The 27,500-nt window shown below is 42.4% G+C and overlaps 1 protein-coding gene and 2 long non-coding RNA genes across 3 annotated transcripts in view; 1 reads left to right on the top strand and 2 right to left on the bottom strand.

The window, feature by feature from the left end:
* Positions 1–27,500, bottom strand: part of LOC116034886 (NLR family CARD domain-containing protein 3-like) — a 972,843-nt gene that overhangs the window by 885,128 nt on the left and 60,215 nt on the right. The window contains exon 7 of the mRNA XM_036001609.1: positions 26,782–26,898. Within this exon, the coding sequence (XP_035857502.1) occupies positions 26,782–26,898 (117 nt within the window). The remainder of the gene's footprint in view (positions 1–26,781; positions 26,899–27,500) is intronic.
* LOC118495150 lies at positions 4,197–23,614 on the bottom strand. The gene is made up of 3 exons (XR_004897474.1): positions 23,601–23,614; positions 10,675–10,684; positions 4,197–4,374 (listed from the first exon to the last, which is right to left on the bottom strand). It is a non-coding gene; the product is annotated as an uncharacterized LOC118495150 (long non-coding RNA).
* LOC118495141 overlaps positions 26,781–27,500 on the top strand; it is a 1,524-nt gene continuing 804 nt past the window's right edge. The window contains exons 1-2 of the long non-coding RNA XR_004897461.1: positions 26,781–26,869; positions 27,338–27,361. This is a non-coding gene — a long non-coding RNA (uncharacterized LOC118495141). The remainder of the gene's footprint in view (positions 26,870–27,337; positions 27,362–27,500) is intronic.

Consider the following 27,500-nt stretch of genomic DNA (forward strand, 5'->3'; position numbering starts at 1 on the left):
CCGTTGGAAAGCTCTCTTTCTCCTGTACAATGCTGTCGGATCCAAATATGGTCATTTCCTTTTTATCAGCAACCAATCGTGAAAGTAAAAGGGGGGAATTTAACTAAAAATGCGCAATCTCATTGGCTGATGCCAATTTCTGACGACGTGATTCGTTCAGAATGGTCACGTGACGCGCTCTGACATTTCCGCGGCAGCTCAAAATGCTGAAAGAAGTGCGTCGAAAACGGCCGAAAATCACCTCAGAGAAGAAGAAAACAGTTGTCATTAGCAACAAGACACAGAGGATCACAAACTAAGACAGCAGATGATGAAATGACTTCACATAGTACGTCGATGTTTAAACTATCGTTCAGAAAACAGGAGTGTTCAGACAGCGGAGGTAATCAGACTCTCTCTCTCTCTCTCTCATACAGTTTTGTATAATATAATTACTATATAATAGGCTACTAAACAGATCTGTAATTTGGGGATCCTAAGTGGTGTGAGGCCCTCAGGCTGTAGCAGGCAGATCCATATGTAGCTGTCAGTGGAGCTGCTGTCACCTCTCCTAGGAGAACTACCAGCTTCTCTTCTGGTCTTAACTTTTTTTGGCTATTTTTCCAAGGTGTAAATCTCTTAGTGAAGATAGTTTTTCCCCGTGGAGGAGGAAGTGTATCTCTGTCTGACCCAGCTGGTGGTCACTGAGCCTGTCTCTCTCTCTGACCTGTCTGTCTGACCCAGCTGGTGGTCACTGAGCCTGTGAGTCATAATTAGTTTTGTTCTGTTGTGTTATGAACCAGTGCTGATGGGAGCCTGGTTAGTTATCTTCACCATCAGCTGACTGAGAGGACTGGTTCTGGTTAGTTATCTTCACCATCAGCTGACTGAGAGGACTGGTTCTGGTTAGTTATCTTCACCATCAGCTGACTGAGAGGACTGGTTCTGGTTAGTTATCTTCACCATCAGCTGACTGAGAGGACTGGTTCTGGTTAGTTATCTTCACCATCAGCTGACTGAGAGGACTGGTTCTGGTTAGTTATCTTCACCATCAGCTGACTGAGAGGACTGGTTCTGGTTAGTTATCTTATCTCTGGAGCAGCAGCAGTATGGCCGTCTCCACCTTGATGAAGGAGCCTCTGATGCTTTCTGTTATGGAGAAGTTGTGGCTTCAGAGCTCAGTTGTGACGGTCAATTCAATGAGAGAAACTGATATGCTCAGGATCTCGAATGCTGAGACCGTCACAGCTGCCAGTGTACAACATAGGCACAAGAGTCTAAGCACAGCTAAAATACATATGGTGCTGGATGGACAATTAGATTTTAAAAAGCTGTGACATCTACTGTGGGTCTTGTTCTGTGTCCATACACCTGTCCAGTGTGGGTTTTGTCTGCAACTTTGTTCATGATACGCCAATGTTAATTCATTAAGTTACTGCAGTTGTAGGCCTTATATGCCTGCCATTGTATTAAATAATCAATTTTCATGAGCTTGAAATATTATTATCACTAAGGGCCTGAGCATTTATTCTGTTTTTGAGCAATTTTTCCAATAGAAATGTATTAATTTCCACTATTTAAATCTTTAAATGCCGTTTTCTCAAAATGAGTTTTTTGTCATTCTCCAGTAGAAACATCTCAGCCTATGTAGCACCTATGTACACCAAACTTTCCAGTTATACACTTAGTAGTATTCTGAAGATATTTACAGAGGGATTTGTTAATAAATCATTCCTGCCCTGATTTATGTGACATTTTAAGCAAAAAAACATGGCGAAAATCGATTTTTTAGGGCTATGGACAGTATATTTTGATTTCCTAGGTAATGAAAGCAGATATCCTGAAATCCCTCTGTAATTTTGTTTTCATCTTGTGTGTAAACAAAATGAAAAAAGAATTTTGCACCTGGCTTTATCATATGTTCAGATCTATCTACCGAAAATATATGCAAAATCGCGCATATTTAATGAGAAAATGCCTAATTTGCATAATTAAACATACACATTTCAAAAACTTGTAATACATTTTTTTTATATACTTGTGTAAGTAATCAACTGAGGAAGTTTCATGGAGATATCTATTATTTTAAAATTTTAGCCTATTCACCTGTAGTGTCTCGCCTTAAACAAGTCGTGGGCAGTGACAACAATATGTTGTTCATCATTGTTTCTTTTTTTTTTTACGTCTCTTCACTCGGATCCACTTGCGATCCGTTCCATTCTAAACAAACAGCAGTTTACAGCTTCGTCCTTGTTGTATTATTCTAAACAGATTTCTGCAGTTTAAACAACTCTGAATTGTAGTTGAGAACGTCAGTTATAACGGCCCACGTATTAAAAAATTGTCGGGTTTAAATCGGGCTCGGGCTCATAATTACAGTTAATGTTTCGGGCCGGGCCGAGCTCGGACACAACGTGCTCGGGCAGGTTCGGGCTTGATTTTTTGGGCCGATCTAAGCTCTAATCCTGACTGATCTCAGCCCCAGAACAGCTGCCAAAGCAGCAGCATTGTCTAGTTTTGGTCCTGTGATGTCCACCACCGTCCCCAGCGTGAGCACCCGTGCTCTGCAGAACGCGTCCGTGATGGCTGAACCAGCCCAGCAGGGGTAATCCAACCGATCCCCGTACACCACCGGTTCCTGCAGCAGCCAGTGTAAGGAGTCACCTTGCAGCCGTCTCTCCTTAACCAACAGCTTCCACACGGTGAACACGCCTCGATAGAAAGGAGGCAAAGTCTGGACACTCAGCTTCCTCACATCAGGAACAGAGAATCTGACAGAGAGCCCCCCTGCCGTACCCCTCTCTGCTCATTAAAAGGTGCAGCCAAACCACCATTAACCTTCAATATACTCGCAATGTCTCGGTCCAGGACCTGAATCTGAGCTATGAAACCTGGGCTGAAGCCAAAAGCACTGAGCGTCTGCCACAAATACTGATGTTCAACCCGGTCAAAAGCCTTTTCCTGGTCTATGGAAATAAGACCAGTATCCATACCCAGTGAGCTAGAGACGTCCAGAACATGCCGAACTAGAGTGATATTATCACTCATTAACCTGCCGGGCACACAGTAGGTCTGGTCGACATGAACCACTTCACTCATCACCTCCCGAAGCCGAGAAGCGAGAGCTTTGGACAGGATCTTGTAGTCCCCACACAGCAGAGAAACAGGTCTCCAGTTCTTTATTTCCTGTAAATCTCCTTTCTTCGGGAGCAGGGTGATGACCGCCCTTCTGCAGCTCAGCGGCAGACGTCCAAATCCTGTAATTCCACTATTTCAGTATCCAGGTCTTGAAGAGACTGGCCGAGGAAGCAGGATGAGGCTCCAGGTGATTACGGTCTAAAGAGGGATTCTCTGTGCAGTTAAAGTCACCTCCCAAAAACTAAAATCATCAGTACAATCCTGAATGACATCACACAAAAGGTTTAAAAATGTCATTCGTTCAATGGCCAAAACTGGAGAATGCACATTTATAAAAATAAGTTTTACATTTTCATACTGAACCTTAATTTTTATAATGTGGCCACACATGATGTCCTCCACACTAAAGGAGCTGGGACGAAAGCCCTTAGAGAAGAGCACCCCGACCCCCCCACTGTTGGAGGCCTTATGGCTGAGAATAACCCCCCCAGGCCACTGCTTCCTCCACTCACTCTCATTCTCCACATCACTGGGAGTCTCCTGCACAAAGATAACATCTAGATGTTTGAACTCCATCAGTTTAAACAGAGAAGCTCTTTTTACATCACTTCTTGCTCCATTAATGTTTAAAGATCCAATGTTTAAATCCGCCATTAAAAAGTAAAGAGAAAAAAAAACACACATGTATGTGGAGAAACATATTAAAACTATTCATCATCTTCAATAAGTTGAGCTCTGACTTTAGTCACCAGTTTGTTGAGGCGGTAAACCTCTTGGATAGTGAACCCTTCTGTCTCTTTCCTCAGCCAGGACACAGACCTGATCAACCCTCTCAGATCAGGAAGAACTGCTCCGTCTTAACCGCCCTGATCCCTTTAGTGTCCTGCAGGAACTTCTTGATCTTATCCAGAGGATAAAGAGTTAACTTCTCTGCCTGGGATGCTGTCCACTCACAATCCTCCTCATCATCATCATCATCATCATCATCATCATCATCATCATCATCATCACACAGATCCTCCAGCAGCTTTTTAGCTTTAGCATCATTCTGCTCTTTGTTAGAACTGCTTTTTCTTTTACTGGATCTTATAGTAACATCCATCTCTTCAGACAGATTTTCAGCCAGAGCATCATCAGCCACATTAATAACATTCTGACTGCAGCTTTTTCCTTTAGCACTGCCTTTCTTTTTCCCTGTCTGTTTGTTATTTTCTGCTTTCTCATTAGACTGGGCATGTCCTTCGTTTACACTCTCATCTCCACCCTCATTATGAGCAACATTTTTTTCCTTTTCCTGCGTGTCTCCCATTTTAACGTCAAATTTAGATCAGCCGCGTTGTCTTTTAAAATCATGAAGGCTTGTCTCCTGTGACACACTACGTGTTTGAGTTTGGGTGATTTACATCCGAGCAGAACCATTTTAATGGGAGACATCAGCTGGCCGTACCGGGACAGCTCTTTGGCCAAATCCTCATTTTTAATAAACGGAGGTGCGTTTGAAATCGTTATTCTTTTAGCTGGGCTCACCAGCGGGAGAACCGGGGTGAAAGTATCCCGGATTACAACTCCTTTCTCCACCACAGTCTCAACCTTCGCCACATCATCCAGGAAAATCACCACTGCCTTGTTCATACGGGAGGCAGACTTCACACTGTCAAAGCCCACAACCTCCCCGACAGCATAGCTGGCCTCCTCCACTGAACAGCCCACATGAGGGGAAATCCTCACCGCATGTCGGCGTGTCAGCTTCTCCAGCACCGCATGGCCGCCAAACACGGGCATAATGCCCGGCTGACAACCAAACTATCCCAACAAAACCCTCCACCAACTAATAACTAACAACTACACAACAAAATAATAACAGAAAAACAAAGATAGAAACTCACACACTCAGTAGACTCACACATCCACTCAGAGACAGAGACAGAGAGACAGAGAGACAGAGAGAGAGAGAGAGACAACTTTCCTAACACAACAGCTAACTCTGCTAACACTACAGCTAACCATGCTAACAACAGCTAACTCTGCTAATAACAGCTAAATCTACTTACACAACAGCTAACTCTGCTAACACAACAGCTAACTCTGCTCACACCATAGCTAACTGTGATAACAAAAGCTGACTCTGCTAACAGCTAACTCTGCTAACACTACAGCTAACTCTGCTAACACAACAGCTAACCCTGCTAACACTACATCTTTCTCTGCTAACAACAGCTAACTCTGCTAACACTACGTCTAAGTCTGCTAACAACAGCTACCTCTGCTAACAACATTTAACTCTGCTAACAACAGCTAACTCTGCTAACACAACAGCTAACCCTGCTAACACTACATCTTTCTCTGCTAACAACAGCTAACGCTGCTAGCACTACATCTAAGTCTGCTAACAACAGCTACCTCTGCTAACAACATTTAACTCTGCTAACAACAGCTAACTCTGATAACACAGCAGCTAACCATGCTAACACAATGGCTACCTCTGCTAAATCAACAGCTAACTCTGCTAAAACTACAGCTAACTTTGCTAATAGCAGCTAACCCTGCTAACACTACATCTAACTCCACTAACAACAGCTAACTCTGCTAACACCAGCTAACTCTACTAACAGAATAGCTAACCTTGCTAACAACAGCTGACTCTGCTAACAACAGCTAACTCTGTTAACACTAAAGCTAACTTTGCTAACAACAGCTAACCCTGCTAACACTACATCTAACTCTGCTAACACCAGCTAACTCTGCTAACAGAATAGCTAACCTTGCTAACAACAGCTGACTCTACTAACAACAGCTAACTCTGCTAACACAACAGCTAACTCTGCTAACACTACATCTTTCTCTGCTTAGAACAGCTAACTCTGCTAACACAACAGCTAACCCTGTTAACACTACAGCTAACTCTGCTAACACAACAGCTAACTCTGCTAACAACAGCTAACTAGGAAGAAAGTATGGCGGCCGGTGCAGCAGCACGGCGTGCTGTGGGAGAGTTTACACGAGAGTTTCCTCGAATTAAACCGGAGATTTACCATACTGAAGACGGTAGAGTCATAGTCGAGGATGAGTTGCTGAACTTTATTATGATCAAAATGCGAACACTAAGTCACGATGATATTGTGACGATAGTAACGAGCAGTTTCAGCTCCGAGCGGATTGAGTCTTCAAAGACAGTTTTGTCAGAACTCCTTCCACACAACAAACAATGGATCTCCCACAGGGGACCAAAGAAGGACATTGAAAATGAGAACACGACGAGAGCAGACTCACTAGCCAAAAAGCTACAGAATAACAACCTTACTGACTTTTGGCAAGAGGTCAAAGTTATGAATAACAATAAAACAACGTTACCGGCTGATATTGAAGGGGTTGGTAGCCCAGAAAAAATAGCTGAGCTCTGGTGTCAGCACTACAGGGACCTTTTTAATTGTCTTAAAAGTAATTCAGTTAGAATCAATTATGAACATATTGATTTCTCAGCAGACATGATAGTTAGGGCAGTAGATATTTATGATGCCATTCATATGTTGGAGAACAACAAAGCCTGTGGTATGGACTGCATTACTGCAGAACATCTAAAATATGCCAGCCATAAGCTCTGTCCTCTGCTCTCCTTATGCTTTAATGGTTGTCTGGTTCATGGTGTTCTGCCAAATGATATTATGTCTGTAATATTAGTACCTGTGCTTAAAGACAAGCTCAACAGTATTGACAATTATCGACCAATTGCATTAGCCAGTATCTTGTCTAAAGTACTGGAGAGAATACTGTTAACAAAGCTAGAAATGTATGTCCTTACTACTGACAATCAGTTTGGGTTCAGAAGAAAACATGGAACTGACCTGTGTATCTCTGCTCTTAAAGAGATTGGGTTCAGGTACACAAGCTTAAATTCATCTGTTTTCCTATGCTTTATTGATACGTCAAAGGCATTTGATAGAATTAATCATGAACGATTGTTTGTAAAATTGTTAGATAGAGGTGCCCCTAAATTTTTAGTGAGAATTTTAGAGTTTTGGTATGCCACCAAACGTTTCAGGTTAAATGGGACAATGTTGTATCTGCTCCATTCTGTGTTAGTAACGGAGTACGGCTAGGAGGGATTTTGTCTCCTCTTTATTTAATGTTTATATGGATGAATTATCAAATCAGCTAAGTAGGTTACAAACTGTCTGTCTTGTGGGCAACACTACTGTTAATCATCTTATGTATGCAGACGACCTGGTCCTGCTCTGTCCATATAGTGCTGGGCTGCAGCAGATGCTGAAGGTGTGCTCTCAGTATGGCCTTGATTATGACATAAAGTATAATGCTAAGAAAAGTCATATAATGATAGTTAGAAGTGACGAGGACAGGAAATCAACTTTTCCGACTTTTTATTTGTCAGATAGTCCTCTTGCTGTGTGTGAGGAAATTAAATATTTAGGACATGTCATATCTGATGACTGGATGGATGATAAAGACCTCTACCGACAGCGCTGTCAAATTTACTCTCAAGCTAACATGCTTATAAGGAGGTTCTCTATGTGCTCTGACTCTGTGAAGTGCTCTCTGTTTAGAACCTACATCACACCGTTATATACTGCTCAATTGTGGTCTAACTATAAGAAAAAGAGTATGCAGAGGCTCAAGGTAGCAGACAATGATGCCATGAGGCTGCTGCTCCGTGTCCCTAGGTGGCAGAGGGCCAGTCAGTTGGTTGTGTCCACTAGAGAGCCAACGTGTGAGACTCTTAAAGATGAACTGAACAATATGAATAAGATATGGCCATGAGGAATTGGTGATGATGATCGTTGTTTAGGTTCATTAAACCATGTTAAGATTTTTCACGTTAAGGAGAATGTCCTGACAGGCAGCAGCAGAGTGGCTGTGTGTGTGTGTGTGTGTGTGTGTGTGTGTGATTGTGTGTGTGTCTGTGTGTGTGTGTGTGTGTGTGTATGTGTGTGTGTGCGTGTGTGTGTGTGTGTGTGTGTGTGTGTGTGTGTGTGTGCGCGTGTGTGTGTGTGTGTCTGTGTGTGTGTGTGTGTGTGTGTGTATGTATGTGTGTGTGTGTGTATGTATGTGTGTGTCTGTGTGTGTGTGTGTGTGTCTGTATGTGTATGTATGTGTGTGTGTGTGTGTGTGTGTGTGTGTGTCTGTGTGTGTGTGTGTGTGTGTGTGTAGGTGCCTGTGTGTGCCTGTGTGTGTGTGTATGTATGTGTGTGTGTGTGTGTGTGTGTGTCTGTGTGTGCCTGTGTGTGTGTGTGTCTGTGTGTGTGTGTGTGTGTGTGTGTGTGTGTGTGTGTGTGTGTGTGTGTCTGTGTGTGTGTGTGTGTGTGTGTGTGTGTGTGTGTGTGTGTGTGTGTAGGTGCCTGTGTGTTCCTGCCCTGTGAGGATAGAGATTGCTCTGGATTTTTGGCATCTGTCGCTCAAGAATTATATGTGTATGGACTTTTTTTTTAACTAAATTGAGCTCGAGGTTTTCAAAAAAAAGTGGTGGGTACAAAATGACTCATGACGAAATCTGGTAGGTACGCGTCCCCACCGTCCCCACACCGAAATCAACGCCTATGGCACGTTTGTTGCAATCAACTGAAAAACGTTTAAACTGTTAAAGTAACAATTTTAGCCATACATATAGTTTGCTGATTTCTGGATGTTATTGTTGTGTCCCTGATGTTAACGTACATTTGATGAAACCTGCATCAGCGTTGGTTGACATTTGTTAGCGAATATTATAACTCTATATACTAGAGCAATTTATGGTTGCAGACAAAGATGGTTTCTTTCTGTGATTTTCCTTAAGGTACACTCAGTGTCTTTAAAAAAAATAAAGTATTAAAGTAGTACAGTAATTTATTCCAGACGCCAGCTTTTATTTTGAAAAGTAGAAGCTCGGGGACGGCACCAGGCGGGACGGCATGAGACGGGACGGCATGAGATGGGACGCTCCAGGCTGCAGCCATACCCGCCTCTTTACTTTAGGCTAGTGCAGAGTTGGCAGATTTTTCCTTGTGGTCGTTGATGGATATTGCACAAATGGATCCTGCACAGATACCTCTTATAATGGAACTAGCAGCTTTTTCTGTGAGTTGAACTCCTCTGCATCAACAATGTGCCCTGAGACATCAGCTAGCTTCAGGGTGAGTAGAAAGGGACGTTGGATTCTGTTTACAGACCCGCTGTGGTTTAGTTAGCAGCTAGAAACGCATTATTATTGATCTGTGATATCATCGGAGTCATGGTTTATTTATACAGTCTATGGTCTGAGCGCTAGCTTGTGGAGTTTGACATAAGTGCTTGGATCGTTTGGTATCTAGCTTGGTTTTGCGACTCAATTTCAATGAATGCCCAGTGTGTCAGTCTCAGTTTTGTTGAACGTTATAAAGCCTACACGTCAGGCTTTATTTGTGCGTGTAAGTGAAAATGTACGTGTTTTGTGTTTGTCACAACAACGTTACATCCAGCCCTTTGCCTAGTAGACTTGCTAGCATGCTGGATAACAGCTAAACATACCTCTCTGTCCTCTGCCTGATGTGAGCGTTTCAGCGTCCTGTCTCTGCGGCAGATAGCATCGGTGTTAGTGTCTTGCCGTTGGTCTATCGGTCTGCCCTGTACTGTAGCCTGAAAAATCGATCATTGACGGAACGGCCTCAGGTTTCAGTCTGTTGGACTTAATCCTCACCCGTGACCCTGTTGAATCGAAATTACAGCTCTCTAAATAGTCTGTCGCTAAAAAATGCTCGTTACAGACTCGAAATCTAGGGGCTGTCGGAGGGCTAGCCAGTTTTAAGGCAGCTAGCCATGAGTTGAGGACTGGTTTCCTTGTCAAAGGTGGCCTGTGGAAATGTATCGTAACCCCAGCTGCCTTAGCCCTATACAGTTCATTACTGCAGCCAGGGGCAATGCAGTATGACCCCCCTAGACCTGTTGGTTTCCGTTTCCTCAGCCATGTCCGTTAGCCTCAGACTGTTTACATTCCATGGCTGCTTACCATGCCAGTGACGTAGCCGATTGTGGAATTCCAACATGGCGGCGCCCGTGTAACAACAACAACACTTTCAATGTACCGTTTTATCCCTTTTAACAAATTCAGCCATTTTAATCATTGTACCAATGAGAAGAAATAAAATACATCTGTTGTATCACATTTACTCAAATTCCAGTTCAGTTCATCTTTAAGACAACTGATGTTTAGTTTTATGTGTCTCCTGGACAAGTCAGAGAACCACATAACTGAAGCTCTAGTCAGCCCTCTGAAAAGCTGCTATAGATACACTTCTAGGTTAAGATGACATTGGTGCAATAGCCGATATATCCTATGGGCTCATATGCAATTTCGTTGTATTATTGTGTATCCTATAGGTTAATATGCACTTTTTAATGTATTTTTGTATCTCCTTTTTATACTATGTATACTGTATTATGTGTTAATATGGACCTGTGTCCTCAATAAAGCTTTATTATTGTTATTAACTCTGCTAACAACAGCTAACTCTGCTAACACAATAACTAACCATGCTAACATAACAGCTAACCCTGCTAATGCAACAGCTAACTCTGCTAACAACAGCTAACTCTGTTAACACTACATATTTCTCTGCTAACAACAGCTAACTCTGCTAACACTACACCTAACTCTGCTAACAACAGCTGACTCTGCTAACAACAGCTACCTCTGATAACACAGCAGCTAACCATGCTAACACAACGGCTACCTCTGCTAACACTACATCTAACTATGCTAACAACAGCTAACTCTGGTAACAACAGCTACATCTGCTAACACAACAGCTAACTGCTAACACAACAGCTAACCCTGATAAAACAACAGCTAACTGCTAACAACAGCTAACTCTGCTAACAACAGCTATCTCTGCTAACAAAACAGCTAACTCTGCTATCACTACATCTAACTCTGCTAACATCAGCTACCTCGGCTAACACAACAGCTAACTCTGGTAACAACAGCTAACTCTGCTAACACAACAGCTAACCCTGCTAACACTACATCTAACTCTGCTAACAACAGCTACCTCTGCTAACAACAGCTAACTCTGCTAACAACAGCTAATTCTGATAACACAGCAGCTGAGCATGCGAACACAACTGCTACCTCTGCTAAATCAACAGCTAACTGCTAACAACAGCTAACTCTGCTAACACTACACCTAACTCTGCTAACACTACAGCTAACTCTGCTAACACAACAGCTAACCCTGGTAACACTACATCTTTCTCTGCTAACAACAGCTAACTCTGCTAACACTACATCTAAGTCTGCTAACAACAGCTACCTCTGCTAAACACATTTAACTCTGCTAACAACAGCTAACTCTAATAACACAGCAGCTAACCATGCTAACACAATGGCCACCTCTGCTAAATCAACAGCTAACTCTGCTAACACTACAGCTAACTTTGCTAACAACAGCTAACCCTGCTAACACTACATCTAACTCCACTAACAACAGCTAACTCTGCTAACAGAATAGCTAACCTTGCTAACAACAGCTGACTCTGCTAACAGCTAACTCTGCTAACACTACATCTTTCTCTGCTAACAACAGCTAACTCTGCTAATACTGCAGCTAACTTTGCTAACAACAGCTACTTCTGCTAACACTACAGCTAACTCTGCTAACACAACAGCTAACCCTGCTAACACAACAGCTAACTCTGCTAACACTACATCTTTCTCTGCTTAGAACAGCTAACTCTGCTAACACAACAGCTAACCCTGTTAACACTACAGCTAACTCTGCTAACACAACAGCTAACTCTACTAACACAACAGCTAACTCTGCTAATAACAGCTAAGGACAGAGAAGAGGAGTAAGAAGGCTATGCTATGCTAAGCTAAGGACCAAAAGGCTCCAAACCAAAGAATAACCCACCAAAGGCTAGCACGTCCCCTTCCCTCACCAGAGAAGCTGTAGTAGAGTAGTAAGGTAAGCTTCCTTCATATCCACAGTAGTTTGGATATGTTGCTCAACAGTCTGCGTGAAGGCCGCACATTCTCACGTCAAGTTATTTTTTATACATCACAAAGTGTCCGTGAAAACCAGCGTACGCAACGTTTCTACATGAGGCCCCTGGTGTAGACCTGGCTCTGTCACTCACTGTCCCCCAAACTACAGAGAAATCATGCTGTCATCCTCACTGTCCCCCAAACTACAGAGAAATCATGCTGTCATCCTCACTGTCCCCCAAACTACAGAGAAATCATGCTGTCATCAGTCAAACTCCCTGCTGTTAACAGAGGGAGGGACTCAGGAGGGATTATTATCTGGTACAAAGAAGAAATATCAAAGTACATCACCCCTATAAAACATGAACGCTCACACATTTGGCTTGTAGACCCAGCTCTGTTACACACACACACACAGACACACACACACACACACACACACACACACACACACACACACACACACACACACACACACACACACACACAGTGCATTTCACTATCTTTGTGGGGACCCGTCATTGACATAATGCATTCCCTAGCCCTTACCCTAACTTTAACCATCACCACTAAATGCCTAACCTTAACCCTTACCCTTACCCTAACCATAACCTAATTCTAACCCTAATCCTAAAACCAAGTCTTAACCCTCAAACAGACCTTAACCTTGTGGGGTCCAGCATTCTGGCCTCACAAGGCTGTGCAGACCCCACAAGTATAGTGGACTCCCCGGTTTTTGGACCCCACGAATATAGTAAAACAAGCACACACACACACACACACACACACACACACACACACACACACACACACACACACAGAGCTGTGGCGCCAGTAAAGCCTGTAAACTTAAGTGTATTTACAGCCGGCAGCTGCCTTCAACCTCCTACCTAACAGTCGGCTCTATCGCCTAGTTTTATTATACTAATAAGTGTTTTTAAAACCAAAGATACATTTTTACGTGTAAGTAAGTATTAGCCTCACGCTAATTTATCAAGACTAGGCCTACCGGCTAAACTAACGCTAGCTTCATGGCAACCTCTACATCTGGCGAGTCCCCACTCCCCCTCAGGATTTCCTCGTTGTTTAATAATACAAACAAAGAAATTGCTGACCTCAGGGAAGATGGTCGTCGGCTTTCCGAGGACTTAAAAACCAAAGATGCTTTGTTAACCGCCTGCTTGGACGTGGCTCATAATCAGTCGCTCCGGATCTCATCTCTCTCGGCGGCCTTCCAGGATACCGCACCATTGGACTCAGCTGCCTGCCCACGCCCATCGTCCTGCTCGACACCGGTTATCAAGCCACCCTGGACTGAGGTGGTTTGTGGCCGAAAGAGAGCCTCGGGTAGGGCTCCACCGCCTCCTGCCCTCAGCCTCTCCAACCGCTTCAATGCCTTGTCGGAGTCGGAGCCGGTGGCGGCCAATGCGGCTCACCGGGCTCGCCCCGCTTCAAAGCAGACTGACCAGCCGTCGTCGAGGGATGCGGTAGTCAGACGGTCCGGTGGCCTACATTGCCTGGATCGGCCAAATGACAACGTTCCTCAAAAACAATCCCCACAACCGAACGGTAAGCAATCTTCCTCTTCTTTTCCCTGCCCATCTGAAACCGACACTGACTGTTTTGCTCCCGTCACCGGCTATCCACACCCCCCCACTCCTCGTCCGCTCTTCCCCCTAACCACAGTATTATTGGGGACTCCATCACTAGAGACCTACGGTTTCATAATGCTGTCACACACTGTTTTCCCGGAGCCAAAGTTGCAGACATCCTGGCTAAAGTTATGGACCTGATACCCTCATTTCCGACCTCTATCAAACGCATCGTGGTCCATAGTAGACATAACGACATGTCCACTCGGATTCAGGAGTGTGAGCGCACAAGGCGAGACTTTACCACTCTCATTGAGGCTTTAAAAAGCACTGGGAAGTCGGTTTTATTTCGGGCCCACTTCCATCTCTAGGTCGCGGATCATGCCTCTTTAGTAGACTACTCTCCCTTAACACCTGGCTCCAGCTCACATGCAGCATTCACAAGATAGGTTTTATTGACAACTTCAATCTGTTTTGGGAACGTGGCTCCCTGTTCAGCAGGGATGGGATTCATCCCAATACACGCAGAAGCCAGATGCTACGTGGAAATTTGCACCACGCCCTGCATACCCAGACCTCTGATTGACTGTTTACATCCCGTAAACACTCCCACAAGCACACTGACCAGACACACTCTCCCAAAGTCAATAATCAGAGATACAGCGCTACACGCCCCTCGGCTCCCTTCAGAGCAATCACCCATTCATAATCCCATAACCACCGTGTCTGTCCCCCTGCTATACTAAACAACCTAACTGGAATTAAAACAACCACTGCAACGATAGAACAGACTAGGAAAATCAAATGTGGACTATTAAATATTAGATCTCTGTCATCGAAAGCATTATTGGTAAACGAATTGATATCAGATACCACATTGATTTATTCTGCCTCACCGAACCTGGCTGGGCCATGACGAATATGTAGTTTAAACGAAGCCACTCCTCCCAGTCATAATAATACCCAAATTCCACGAGGCTCAGGCCGAGGAGGGGGAGTTGCAGCCATATTTGACTCGAGCCTGTTAATTAATCCTAAACCTAAACTAAATTATATTCGTTTGAAAGCCTTGTTCTTAATCTTCAACACCCAACATGGGAAAAACAGTACAGCCATTATATTCGTTGTGTTTACCGAGAACCAGGTCCATATCTGAGTTTTTATCTGAATTCTCACAGTTTTTATCATGCGTAGTCCTTCAATCCGACAAGTACTTATGTAGGTGATTTAATATCCTGTGGACGTTGACAGCAATAGCCTTAGTACTGCTTTCATTCACTGCTAGATTCTATTGGTTTCAGTCAGAGGGTGCATAAGGCCACGCACTGTTTTAACCACACCCTCGACTTGTGCTAGAATATGGCATCAAAATTGACGATTTATAGTATTTCTGCAGAATCCTTTATTATGAGACCATTTTTAATAACTTTCGAATTCCTACTACCAGACTATACGAAATTAAATAAAAGTTTCTACACTAGATGCTTATCTGACAGTGCTATAGCTAAATTTAAGGAAGATATTCCAACAGCACTTAACTCAATTCTCAACTTCTCAACTCAACAAAACTCAAACTCAAGATAGTCTAAAAAATTATAGGAGGGCCTCAGAACTGCCAGATCAGACTATTACTCAACACTAATAGAAGAAAATAAGAACAACCAAAGGTTTCTTTTTCAGCACTGTAGCCAGGCTGACAGAGAGTCATAGCTCTATTGAGCCATCTATTCCTATAGCTTGAGCAGTGATGACTTCATGACCTTTTTTAATGATAAAATTATAACAATTAGAGAAAAAATTCATCACCTTCTGCCAACAGCTTCTAACGGCTCACCATTGGGCGCAGGAGGGCCTAGAGAGAACGATAAGACCTGATACTGATTTAGACAGCTTCTATCCTTTAGACCTCCAACAATTAATGTTAAGGGTCTCTTCAGCTAAGCCAACTACCTGTCTCTTAGACCCCATTCCAACGAGGCTACTTAAAGAAGCACTACCCGTGGTCAACACCACATTACTAGATACGATCAATATGTCCTTATTAACGGGTCACGTACCTCAGTCTTTTAAAGTAGCTGTGATAAAACCTATTCTGAAAAAAACCCACCCTCGACCCTGAGGTCTTAGCAAACTATAGACCTATATCTAACCTCCGTTTCTCTCCAAAAATCCTGAGAAGGTAGTCGCTATCAATTGTGTGACTTTCGGCATAGGAATAGTCTATTTGAAGACTTTCAGTCAGGATTAGAATGCATCATAGCACAGAGACGGCACTGGTGAAAATCACTACGACTTCTAACTGCTGCAGACAAGGACTTGTCTCCATACTTGTCTTATTAGATCTTAGTGCTGCATTCGACACTATTGACCATACCATGCTCTTACAGAGACTGGAATATTAGTTGGCATTAAAGACATCGCACTAAGCTGGTTTAAGTCCTATTTTTCTGAGCGACCCAATTTGTTAATATAACGATAAACCATCCAAATACGCTAAAGTTAGCCATGGCGTTCCTCAAGGCTCAGTGCTTGGACCAATCCTATTCTCTTTATATATTGCTTCCTCTAGGCAATATATTAAGAAACACTCAATTAACTTTCACTGTTACGCAGACGACACCCAATTATATCTGTCAATTAAGCCAGACGAAAGCAGTCAGTTAGCTAAACTTCAAGCGTGCTTTAAAGATATAAAATCTGGATGACCACAATTTTCTGATGTTAACCTCAAACAAAACGGAAGTATGGTGCTGGGACCCAAGCACCACCAAACTTCATATCTAAAGATATAGCTACCCTAGATGGTATTGCCCTGGCCTCCAGCACTACTGTCAGAAATCTAGGAATCATTTTTGACCAGGATCTATCCTTAACGCCACTTAAAACAAACCTCTAGAACAGCTTTTCCATATTCGTAAAACATTGCCAAAATCAGTGAACATCCTCTCGCAAAACGTTACTGAAAACTAGTTCATGCATTCGTTCTTCCGGCTGGACTACTGTAATTCTTTACTATCAGGCTGCTCAAATAAGTCCCTCAAGACCCTCACAGCTGATCCGATGCTGCAGCACGTGTTCTGACAAGAACTAACAAAAGAGTTCTCTGCATTGCTTCCTGTAAAATCCAGGATTGAATTTAAAATCCTTCTCCTGACCTACCAAAGCACTAAATGGTCAAGCACCATCATACATAGAAGAGCTCTTAGTACCTTATGTCCCACTAGAGCACTGCGCTCCAGAACTCAGAGTACTTGTGGTCTAGAGTCTCTAAAAGTAGAATGGGAGCCAGAGCCTTCAGCTACCAGGCTCCTCTCCTGTGGACCAGCTCCCAACTTGGGTTCGGGGGCTGACACCGTCGCCACATTTAAGAATAAAACTGAAAACCATCATCTTTGATAAGCTTATAGTTAGGGAGTGAGGAGTTGCAGCATAGTAGAGTAGAGTAGAGGGAGCAGGAAGTACAAGCCGTTCCGGCAGGGGAGAGTACGAGCGGTCCAGGCCCTCTCTTAGCCTGCCTCTCTTAGTTATGCTATATAACTCTAGACTGCTGTGGGAAGCTCTTCCAAGGACACAATGAGCGCGCTCCCCTTTTCCTTTTTACTGTCTCCTTTTGTGTGCATCTTAGTCCCGACAATGCCTGTTACTACTAGCTCTGGGGACTTTTCTCCCGGAGTCCCTTTGATTCTTCTTCACCCAGAACATCGCCTTGGAATAGGGTGGCACCACACGGGGTCCTGGTGCAGCTGACGCTATGGACTTACTACACCCTGCTACGCTCTGCGTTCCCGCAGTATCCGACTGCGTCCTGCCGCGGTACACCAGGCTGCTGTGCCACACTACACCCGTAACGCCCTGCTGTGCCTACATGACATGAACTACTACGACTACCATGGTGATCACTGCTTCACTATCTTTATTATGACTATTATTGCCACCATTCACACTCCCCCAATCGGTGCCGTCAGACACCGCCTACCAAGAGTCTGGGTCGTCGAGGTTTCTTCGTAACAAAAAAGGGAGTTTTTCCTTGCCACTGTCCTATAGCTACTGCTATGCTGCTCTTGAGGCAACCACTGTAATAGTTGGGGCTTCGTAACTACAGAGTTTGGTCTAGACCTACTCTATCTGTAAAGTGTCTCGATAACTCTTGTTGTGATTTGATACATAAATAAATTGATATATTTACACATTTCAAAACTCCACACAGACTGGGTTCACTATGCCCTATTGCCTGACTGACAGGCTGAGGTTGTTAGTCCCCCCCTCCTCTGTTACAGGCAGGCACCACTGTGTTCACTATGCCCTATTGCCTGACTGAATAACCTGATTTCTCTGTGTGCCATGTAGCCTAAACATCATATCCTGAATATGATCAAGAACAGGATAACCCTCATAACTGGAATATGTAATATGTAATATGTAAACACATATGATACCAACAACATGCTAGATCCGTGGGTTCAGAGATAGCAGCGTCCATAGCAACCAGCAGTTTATCTACAGCAGTGGAGGGCCGTGTATTTTACACCTGGGCCTTCAGTACTATTGCATCAAAAGACAGTAAATAACATAAGCATTCACCCTTTCAGCTTCTATACAAGATAAAACACCAGCAGGGGGCCAGAAAGTGCATGCATTGTGGAACCCATCATTGGCTTGTATTTCCCTGGGGAACATTTAAATTGGTGCACCTTCGTGTGAACATGTGGTGTGAAATGTTTGGTGAAAAAGTATTTCACCGAAATCTCTTCATGAAAGAGGGAACTCTCATTCAGCTCATTCGAGAAAAATGGCTATTTATGATGTGGTTACCATGACTACAATGAAATGATTTATTTAATTTGAAAATGTCCTTTAATTAATGAATATTTCTTTTTTGTGTTTTTGCCTTTAAAGGTTATCAATCTAACGTACTACTACTGATAGCTACAATCTACTACTACTACTACTAACTAACTACAATCTTCTACTACAACTACTACTACTACTACTACTACTAGCTACAATCTTCTACTACTACTACTACTACTACTACTAGGACATTACTGTGTGGAATAACGTGATTTAACACAAGACTCAACACCTAGAGACACCTAATACACTACTGCAGAGACATGAACACACGCTGACTGAAGCATCACTTTCACGCAGTATGACAGGATGCTGCATCACATGAAGTCAAAATGAATGGAATTACCAAAGAAACCAAAACAAACCCACAACAACCGGTCATATTTACTCATACGGTGACCACAAAGCAATCAAAAACACAAATTACACAATCAGCGATCAACAGGCGTCCCCACAAATTCCAGCCAAGCAGCGGGGGGCTTAACACACACGTCACCGTGCACATAGAAAGTCACAGCAGCCACTGTCACTGCTCAAATCTTTATATATATCAATATATAAAATACATACCGGTATATGAAATTGATAAATATATATATTTATTTTCTTGGCCAGCAGAGAAGGACTTGCTGGCCCTGACGGCCCACCTCTCAAATACAGATTGAGTCATAACAATGAATATTCTGATTAATAGTGGATGGCTTGTGGGTGAAATAACGTATAAACAATGAGGAAAATATAACTGAACATAGCAGAGAGCAGAACAGACTATGTGTAAATTTACACATTGTTATCATTAGATGAGTGTCTCAAAAAAAAGTACGCACAGTGCGAACAGGATTACAGCTGCCGACGCCACTGCCACACTATCATTTACAGAGACCCAACAATTCTCCCAAGAGCAAGCATTTGGTGCATCAGTGGACCTTTCTCTGTAGAGAAACATCCACATTACATTACTCTCACACACACATATATTGTGTTTGCACCGCAGGGACTAGGAAAGAGTCGGTACTCTCCCAGCACAAGAGGAACTTTGTACAATAATTAGTCTAGACGTCAGTGTACGTCTCTGATCGTTCACATGAGCCATGCAGCACCCGCAACTGACATTTTAAACAGCTAGCTAACTAGTCTGCCGAAAGAGTAGATTAATGGTTCATCCATACACTCTTCTCACAGCGTAGAAAGCACATTGCTTTGTGCTAAGCTAGGCTAGACCTGTCCTGGACCTTTCTGTCAAGTTGAAACTGATTTGATCACGGGAAAGAGGAAAAAAGGATGATTCTTAAAACCATGGACACTTCTTTTAACATACAGAGATGTGTCCAAACTACATCAATTATTAACAAAAAGGAGTTATCATTTTAGTTCCTGGAGATGTTCTCCTTTAAACCTTCCTACACAAATATCTCCTTTTTGTTCATCAGTGTTTGTACCTGAGAGTGTCCAGTCTCCAGAGAGGATCCTTCAGTCCCGCTGACAGTAGCTTCACTCCTGAGTCTCCTGGATGATTGTAGCTCAGGTCCAACTCTCTCAGATGGGAGGGGTTGGAGCTCAGAGCTGAGACCAGAGAAGAACAGCCTTCCTCTGAGATCAGACAGCCTGACAGACTGCAAACACACATAACAACAGACAGGAACCCTCTGTCAACACGTGGAGCCATGTTTGTTTTATGTTTGTATGTTGTCCTGGTACATTTTGGTCCAGATTTAGCATACACATTTAAAATCATCTGTTCTATTTAATTATTTAACAACAAAAGTTAACAATGAAAACTCCTCATGGAAGGTAACTCTGAGTCTAGAAATGAATAAATATATAATTAATAACTACTGCCGAAGATTATCGTATCAGCAGACACAAAGCTACATGTCAACTGTTTTATCAACTAAAGTTAATCAGAGTTTCAGTATCACATGATATTAAATTATAAATGATTTGTGTATCTCAGCCACAGTTCATATTTCATTCTTTATAAAGTGATTCTAAATCAGAATGAAATACTTTGGAAGCATTCACATTTTTTGAATGTTTCCATACTTTGTGCATTACATGTTATGAATAAGAACCCTATGCTTTGGAAACATTCAAAGATTTCCGAATAGTTACATTTTAAATCCTAACACGAGACGGACGGTTTAAATTGAATAAAGCTTAAAGTTTAGAGAAAGATCATGTAAGAACACAAATACCGATTGTGTTTATATGTTGAGTCTGGACTTTTGGTGATACAGTATATGAAATCCCTTCTCAGCATGTTTAAATATCTGCTGCTCCACTCTAAACAAGAAAGAAACATGATAATTAATCGTGACTGAATTAAGCAATATTACACGAGAGGGTTTGATTTAACGTCATTATTGGCACGACATTAAAGCAGCTAGGACCGAGGCGCTAAGCATGACTGAAGTGATAATCAAACCCTCCTGTGTAATGAAGCGATTATACAACAACGGTTACGAACTAAATAAAAGTTATAATCAAACTGTATTCATATTGTGGGGCAATGCGCTCTCAAAATAAAGAAAAGCAACAGAGAGGATTTGTAGTCCCTCCCTGTTGAACGTTAAGTCAGCCAATCATCTTAAGCTAACGTTAGCTTTGTAACGGTAGAGATCGTGGAATTTTCCAAAACGTAATAACTACAGCAAATATAAACACCAAACTGCTTGGCTACCTTAATCTGGTTATAACTAAAATATTTGCCGAGAAAAATATTTTTTCATGGATAGATTTAACTACTATATGTCCGCAAACTTCATTATTGACGTGTCAGTGGCACAGCTGATGTGATCCAATAGCTGATGTGAAAAAAAAGAAAAAAAAAGATCATTGCTCTTTTACTATTTTTATATGTCCTGTAAGGAATATTTATTGTATTTATTGTATGCACCCAGTGGAGTAGCGATACTAATTGTGCCGTATTGTAAAGTACAATGACAATAAAGGCTTTCAATTCAATTCGATCCAAACAGCTGATGGGATCCAAACTATTCTAGTTAACAGTTAACACCAGATTGTTGTAAAAATATAATTTCATCCAATGATTCACTTCACAACTTCTTCCAACCATTCATCAAAACTAAGTCCTCCATATAAATCAAAATTAACAACAAAACGATCCATTGTATCAATGCTGTAGGCTAACGTTACTGTTTTTCATTCAGCTCTGGAAGTTACAATGTTGTCATGGAAATGAATATTTTATGTGATGCACCAGGTGTGCTCAAATGGCTCTGGGTGTGCTGTCATGTTGATTTGAGTACGTTCTAAACGTCTAGTTGACCAATCAGATTGTCTGGTCGGATCTACTTGTTGTATAATCAGGAAAAAACAAACGTCCAGTAATCAAAGTCACATGATATTAAAATATAAATTATTTCTGGATCTCAGGCACAGTTCATATTTCATTCTTTATGAAGTGATTCTAAATCAGAATAAAATACTGTGTTTTCAAAGATTATTGTTCTTGATCTGACCTGAGAGTCTCCAGTGTGCAGTGTGGACTCTTCAGTCCATCAGCGATCAGCTTCCCTCCTGAATCCTGCAGGTTGTTGCTACTCAGGTCCAGCTCTCTCAGACTAGAGGACTGGGAACTAAGAACTGAGGACAGAGCTTCACAGCTTCTCTCTGACAGATTACAGCCACTCAGTCTGGAGAGACAACAGGAAGGAAACAAGTTATTATATTTAACTCATGATGAAAGATAGCAGAGTATTTAATGATGAATAAATCACACTTACAGAGCTTTGTTGGAGGCTTTGACCACTGGCAGCAGCCTCAGAAGAGCCTCCTCTGAAGCAGAGTATTTCTTCAAGTCAAACACATCCAGATCTTCTTCTGATGACAGTAAGATGAAGACCAGAGCTGACCACTGAGCAGGAGACAGTTTATCTGTAGAGAGACATCCTGATCTCAGGGACCGTTGGATCTCCTCCACTAGAGAATGATCATTCAGTTCATTCAGACAGTGGAACAGATTGATGCTTCTCTCTGCAGACAGATTCTCACTGATCTTCTTCTTGATGTACTCAACTGTTTCCTGATTGGTCTCTGAGCTACTTCCTGTCTGTGTCATCAGACCTCGTAGGAGATTCCGATTGGTCTGCAGTGAAAGACCCAGGAGGAAGCGGAGGAACAAGTCCAGGTGTCCATTTAGACTCTGTAAGGCCTTGTCCACAGCACTCAGGTAGAACTGTGTTGATGTTGTTTGTTCTTCTGACAGCAGGTTGACTCCAGAGTTGGTGAAGGTCAGATGGACATGAAGAGCAGCCAGAAACTCCTGAACACTCAGATGGATGAAGCTGAACACCTTGTCCTGGTACAGTCCTCTCTCCTCTTTAAAGATCTGTGTGAACACTCCTGAGTACACTGAGGCTGCTGTGATATCGATGCCACACTCTCTCAGGTCTGATTCATAGAAGATCAGGTTGCCTTTCTGCAGCTGCTCAAAAGCCAGTTTTCCCAGAGACTCGATCATCTTCCTGCTCTCTGGACTCCAGTGTGGATCTGTCTCAGCTCCTCCATCATACTTGATGTTTTTCACTTTGGACTGAACCACCAGGAAGTGGATGTACATCTCAGTCAGGGTCTTGGGCAGCTCTCCTCCCTCTCTGGTCTTCAAAACGTCCTCCAGAACTGTAGCAGTGATCCAGCAGAAGACTGGGATGTGGCACATGATGTGGAGGCTTCGTGATGTCTTGATGTGGGAGATGATTCTGCTGGCCTGCTTCACATCTCTGAATCTCTTCCTGAAGTACTCCTCCTTCTGTGTGTCAGTGAACCCTCTGACCTCTGTCACCATGTCAACACACCCAGGAGGGATCTGATTGGCTGCTGCAGGTCGTGTGGTTATCCAGAGGCGAGCAGAGGGAAGCAGATTCCCTCTGATGAGGTTTGTCAGCAGTACACCCACTGAGGTGGACTTTGTAACATCAGTCAGGATTTTAGTGTTGAGGAAGTCCAGAGGAAGTCGACACTCATCCAGACCGTCAAAGATGAAGACAACCTGGAACTCTTCGAACCTGCAGATTCCTGCTTCTTTGGTTTCACTGAAGAAGTAATCAACAAGTTCCACCAAGCTGTACTTTTCCTCTTTTAGCACATTCAGCTCTCTGAAGGTGAAAGGAAATGTGAACTGGATGTCCTGGTTAACTTTGCCTTCAGCCCAGTCCAGAGTGAACTTCTGTGTTAAGACTGTTTTCCCGATGCCAGCCACTCCCTTAGTCATCACTGTTCTGATTGGTTCATCTCTTCCAGGTGGGGTTTTAAAGATGTCTTCTCTTCTGATTGTTGTTTCTGGTCTGTCTGGTTTCCTGGAAGCTGTTTCAATCTGTCTGACCTCATGTTCAGCATTGACCTCTGCAGTCCCTCCCTCCATGATGTAGATCTCTGTGAACATCTGATTTAGAAGGGTTGGGTTTCCTGCTTTAGCAATCCCCTCAAACACACACTGGAACTTCTTCTGCTGGTTAGATTTAAGTTTACGCTTACAAACTCCAGCAGGACTTCCTGAATAAACACACAACAAAGAACATGAGTAAGTGATTTATAAAGAAAACAGGAACATGTTTTGGTCCATCTCTGGAGACATTAGTAAACGTCCCATTAGTTCAGCAAGTTAAATCTTTAGAGAAATCCTCTTACTGCTCTGCAGACGGTCAGCCAGCTCGTCCTGCTTCATTCTCCTCAGGAAGTGCAGTGTGATCTTCAGAAATGCCTCTCTGCTCCTCCTCTGCTCTTCATCCTCACCCTCCCTCTGACTCTCTGAGCATTCTGGGTAATCTGTACTCAGAGCCTTCTGGATATTCTTCAGCTCGTTCTTCACAAAAGTGATGATGTTCTTCTCCAGCAGCTGAAACAGAAGATTATATGAATGACACAAACAAATTGATCAGGAGTCTCATATATAAATGTGGCATACGCACAAACCGGGGATGAAAATGTGCGTCCGCCACATCCCACGCAAATGTTGATCTTTATAAAAAGCAAACTTAACGGGAGAATGTGCGGTCCGCCACGCAAACTCTGACCCATGTGTACGCACATTTTGGAGACAATGGGAATTGCCGATGCAGATGGTGAGGTGGTGAACTGAAGTCAGACTGCAGAAAGTAAATATTGGAATAAGTTATTTGCGCTTGTAATGAGTGATAATTGTTCCATAAACAACTTGGCACTGCTGGCCCTGCAGGAGGACTATACCAATGGAAGAATCAGGAGAGAAAGAGACTTCAGGGAATACGACGATGACTAATATGGCTAATATGCCGATTTAAATTCCCTAAAGCTACAATCTTGGATCCACGTTCTGAATTGGGTCCAGTAGAGAGGGCAATGCGTTCGAACCGTGCCATCCCTGTCCAAATACAGGTCTTCTCCACTCTGGACAGCTACTTTTTTTATATAAATATTATATACAATCTCCAACTTTATCTCTAAGGCTTGTCTGGATATACTATGTAGTTCTGTTAAATCTTATCATATATGTCTGGTATATCAAAGCCATCCCTGAGTGCTGATATGCCTGCCGTTTTAGACTGTATTATTAATATAGGTAGCCTATAGATCAGGTTTTCCTACACTGTGCGAGGACAGGCAGAAATTAAAAGTATTTTAAACTGCCTATATTTGGATCAAGTAATTTTTTATGTAACTATACCACACATTTTTATAATGAAAGAATGGCTTGCTATATAATTCCCCTCTCAAATAGGGGTGCAAGGATCACAAAACTCACAGATCGGATCTCGGTTTAAGAGTCCTGGATCGGATACATTTTTTGATCAACACAAAAAAGGGGAAATTTAAATAATTTAAAAAAATGTAATAACTATAACTTAACAATAATATCTTTGTTCACAAGTAAATTGATGTTAAAAGACAAAAACATATGAGAAAAAGGGTATTTTACAATAATTTTCAATGCACCACGAGGTTTACCGGTTTTAAGTAAACGCAACATTTAGTCCCATCTGTGTTGTTTTTCAGACAACAGCAGTGACCATAGGGCTAGTTTGTGTCTGTTAGCTCATAGCTTTAGCGGCAGACTGATGTACGTCCCGCTGTTGGAATCCTCTACAGTGAAATACAAATACACTTCACACCGTTTAGCTGTCAGCATTTTAGCCGTGATTAATCCAGTTACTCCTGTAGCTAACGCTAGGATAACGTTACCTGCTGACAAGTGTAACGTGTTTTTAGTTTTTACTAGCGTGACATGCAGCGATGTTTCTGTATCCTCTAACGTCTGTTTCAGAGCATCAGAGAGCAGTGCAGATATTTAAGTGGCAGCATAATGAGGCACCGAAATCCACGTTGCTATTCCGTCTGGTAGTTAACGGGCACCAGATTTTAACATGCACCATTAACGTTAAAAGAAAATCGCGTTGCCTGTGTGTTTTCACGGCAAACGCACAACAGCTAAAATGTTGTGTTGCACACAAACGATTGTGTTTAAACTTCACTGTTCTAAACTTCTGTGTTCAAAAATCACAAATATTGAACAGGTGGTTGCCAAAGGGGGAAACCAAAGGCCATGAAACAGTTGCCAGTTGACTCAATCTGGTTACCAAGGGTAACAGTTACTGTTGAGCCCTGAGCATGGAGATGATTGTGAACAGAATAGATGTAAACATAGTTGTTGTACATGTACAGACCATAAATATGGAGTCCAGGTGTGTTTGATGCTGCTGGGCAGACTGACCACTGGGAACCTCTGAGCTCTCCTGGTCCACTCTGTGGAGGAATCAGGAAGAATTAGCTCACATCATGTCTGTCCACACAGAGACAAACACAAGGTAATTTCCTGTGACTTAAAGTGTTGATTACAACATAGAATCAGATGGTTTCCCCTGACATTAAAGTGTTTGTGGTACTGCTGATCCCACTGTGAATCAACAGAAAGACTAAGAAGTAAACTGGGCTACAACATGGTTGGTCTAAAGGACTCCTGAAGCAGCAGACTGGTATGATGAGGCCAGGAGGTCTGCAGCTTCTGTGGTCATGGAAGCTAACATTCATAGGTATAAGAAGTTTGGGGAAGCAACGTTGAAAAACCTTCTGTTGGCCTCAAAATGATACTGGACCGAACCAGGTCCAATATTAAATTTAGATCTACAGTTGAAGACTGGTCTTACTGGACAGCTTTCAGATGTGAGAATATAAATATATCTGAAGAAGAAATATGCTGAAAATAAACTTCAAAATACTGGATACATAAAAGCTGAAACATGTATCAACAACATTATAATATTAATAAAAGCTTACCTCTTTTCAGCAGAGGGTTGTTGACCTTTAAAGTCAATATAGCGATCATGTGACCAGTCACTCTTGAAGGACACACAGCTGGGTTCAGGTTCAACAGAGTCTGGTCTTTGATGGATCCTGTTACACAGAGAGTAAGACCAACAGGGATGGAAATTCACTTTTTAGTATTCAGACATAAAAATGCTGGAGATACAAGCAGCAACTAAAACAGGATTAACACAAAGAAGTTCAATAAACTACACAAAAAAACTGGATTAAAAAGTTAAAACACCAGAGAATATATTGGACCAAACCAGATCCAATATTTACTTAAAGTCAAGAGTTGAAGACTGGTTTAACTGGACAACTTTCAGATGTGAGAATATAAATGGATGAAGAAGAAAGATGCTGAAAATAAACTCCAAAAACGTCTCTGGAAACATAAAAGTTAAAACATGAATCAGTAATATTATAATATTAACAGCTTACCTCTTTTCAGCAGAGCGTTGCTCTCCTTTAAAGGTAATGAGGCGACGATTTGACCGGTCACTCTTAAAGGACACACAGCTGGGTCCAGGTTCAGGTCCAGGTTCAGGATCAGGTTTCTGATTGGTTCTGATAGAAAAACACATTTATTGAAGATCACATGTTCAGTTAAAGACTCCCTGCATAACATAACTGTGAAAAGATATAATAAAGATACATACTGTATGTATATAAGCCTAATTATTACAAATAAA

This window comes from Sander lucioperca, chromosome 5, assembly GCF_008315115.2.
Source record: "Sander lucioperca isolate FBNREF2018 chromosome 5, SLUC_FBN_1.2, whole genome shotgun sequence".
Taxonomy (NCBI): Eukaryota; Metazoa; Chordata; class Actinopteri; order Perciformes; family Percidae; genus Sander; species Sander lucioperca.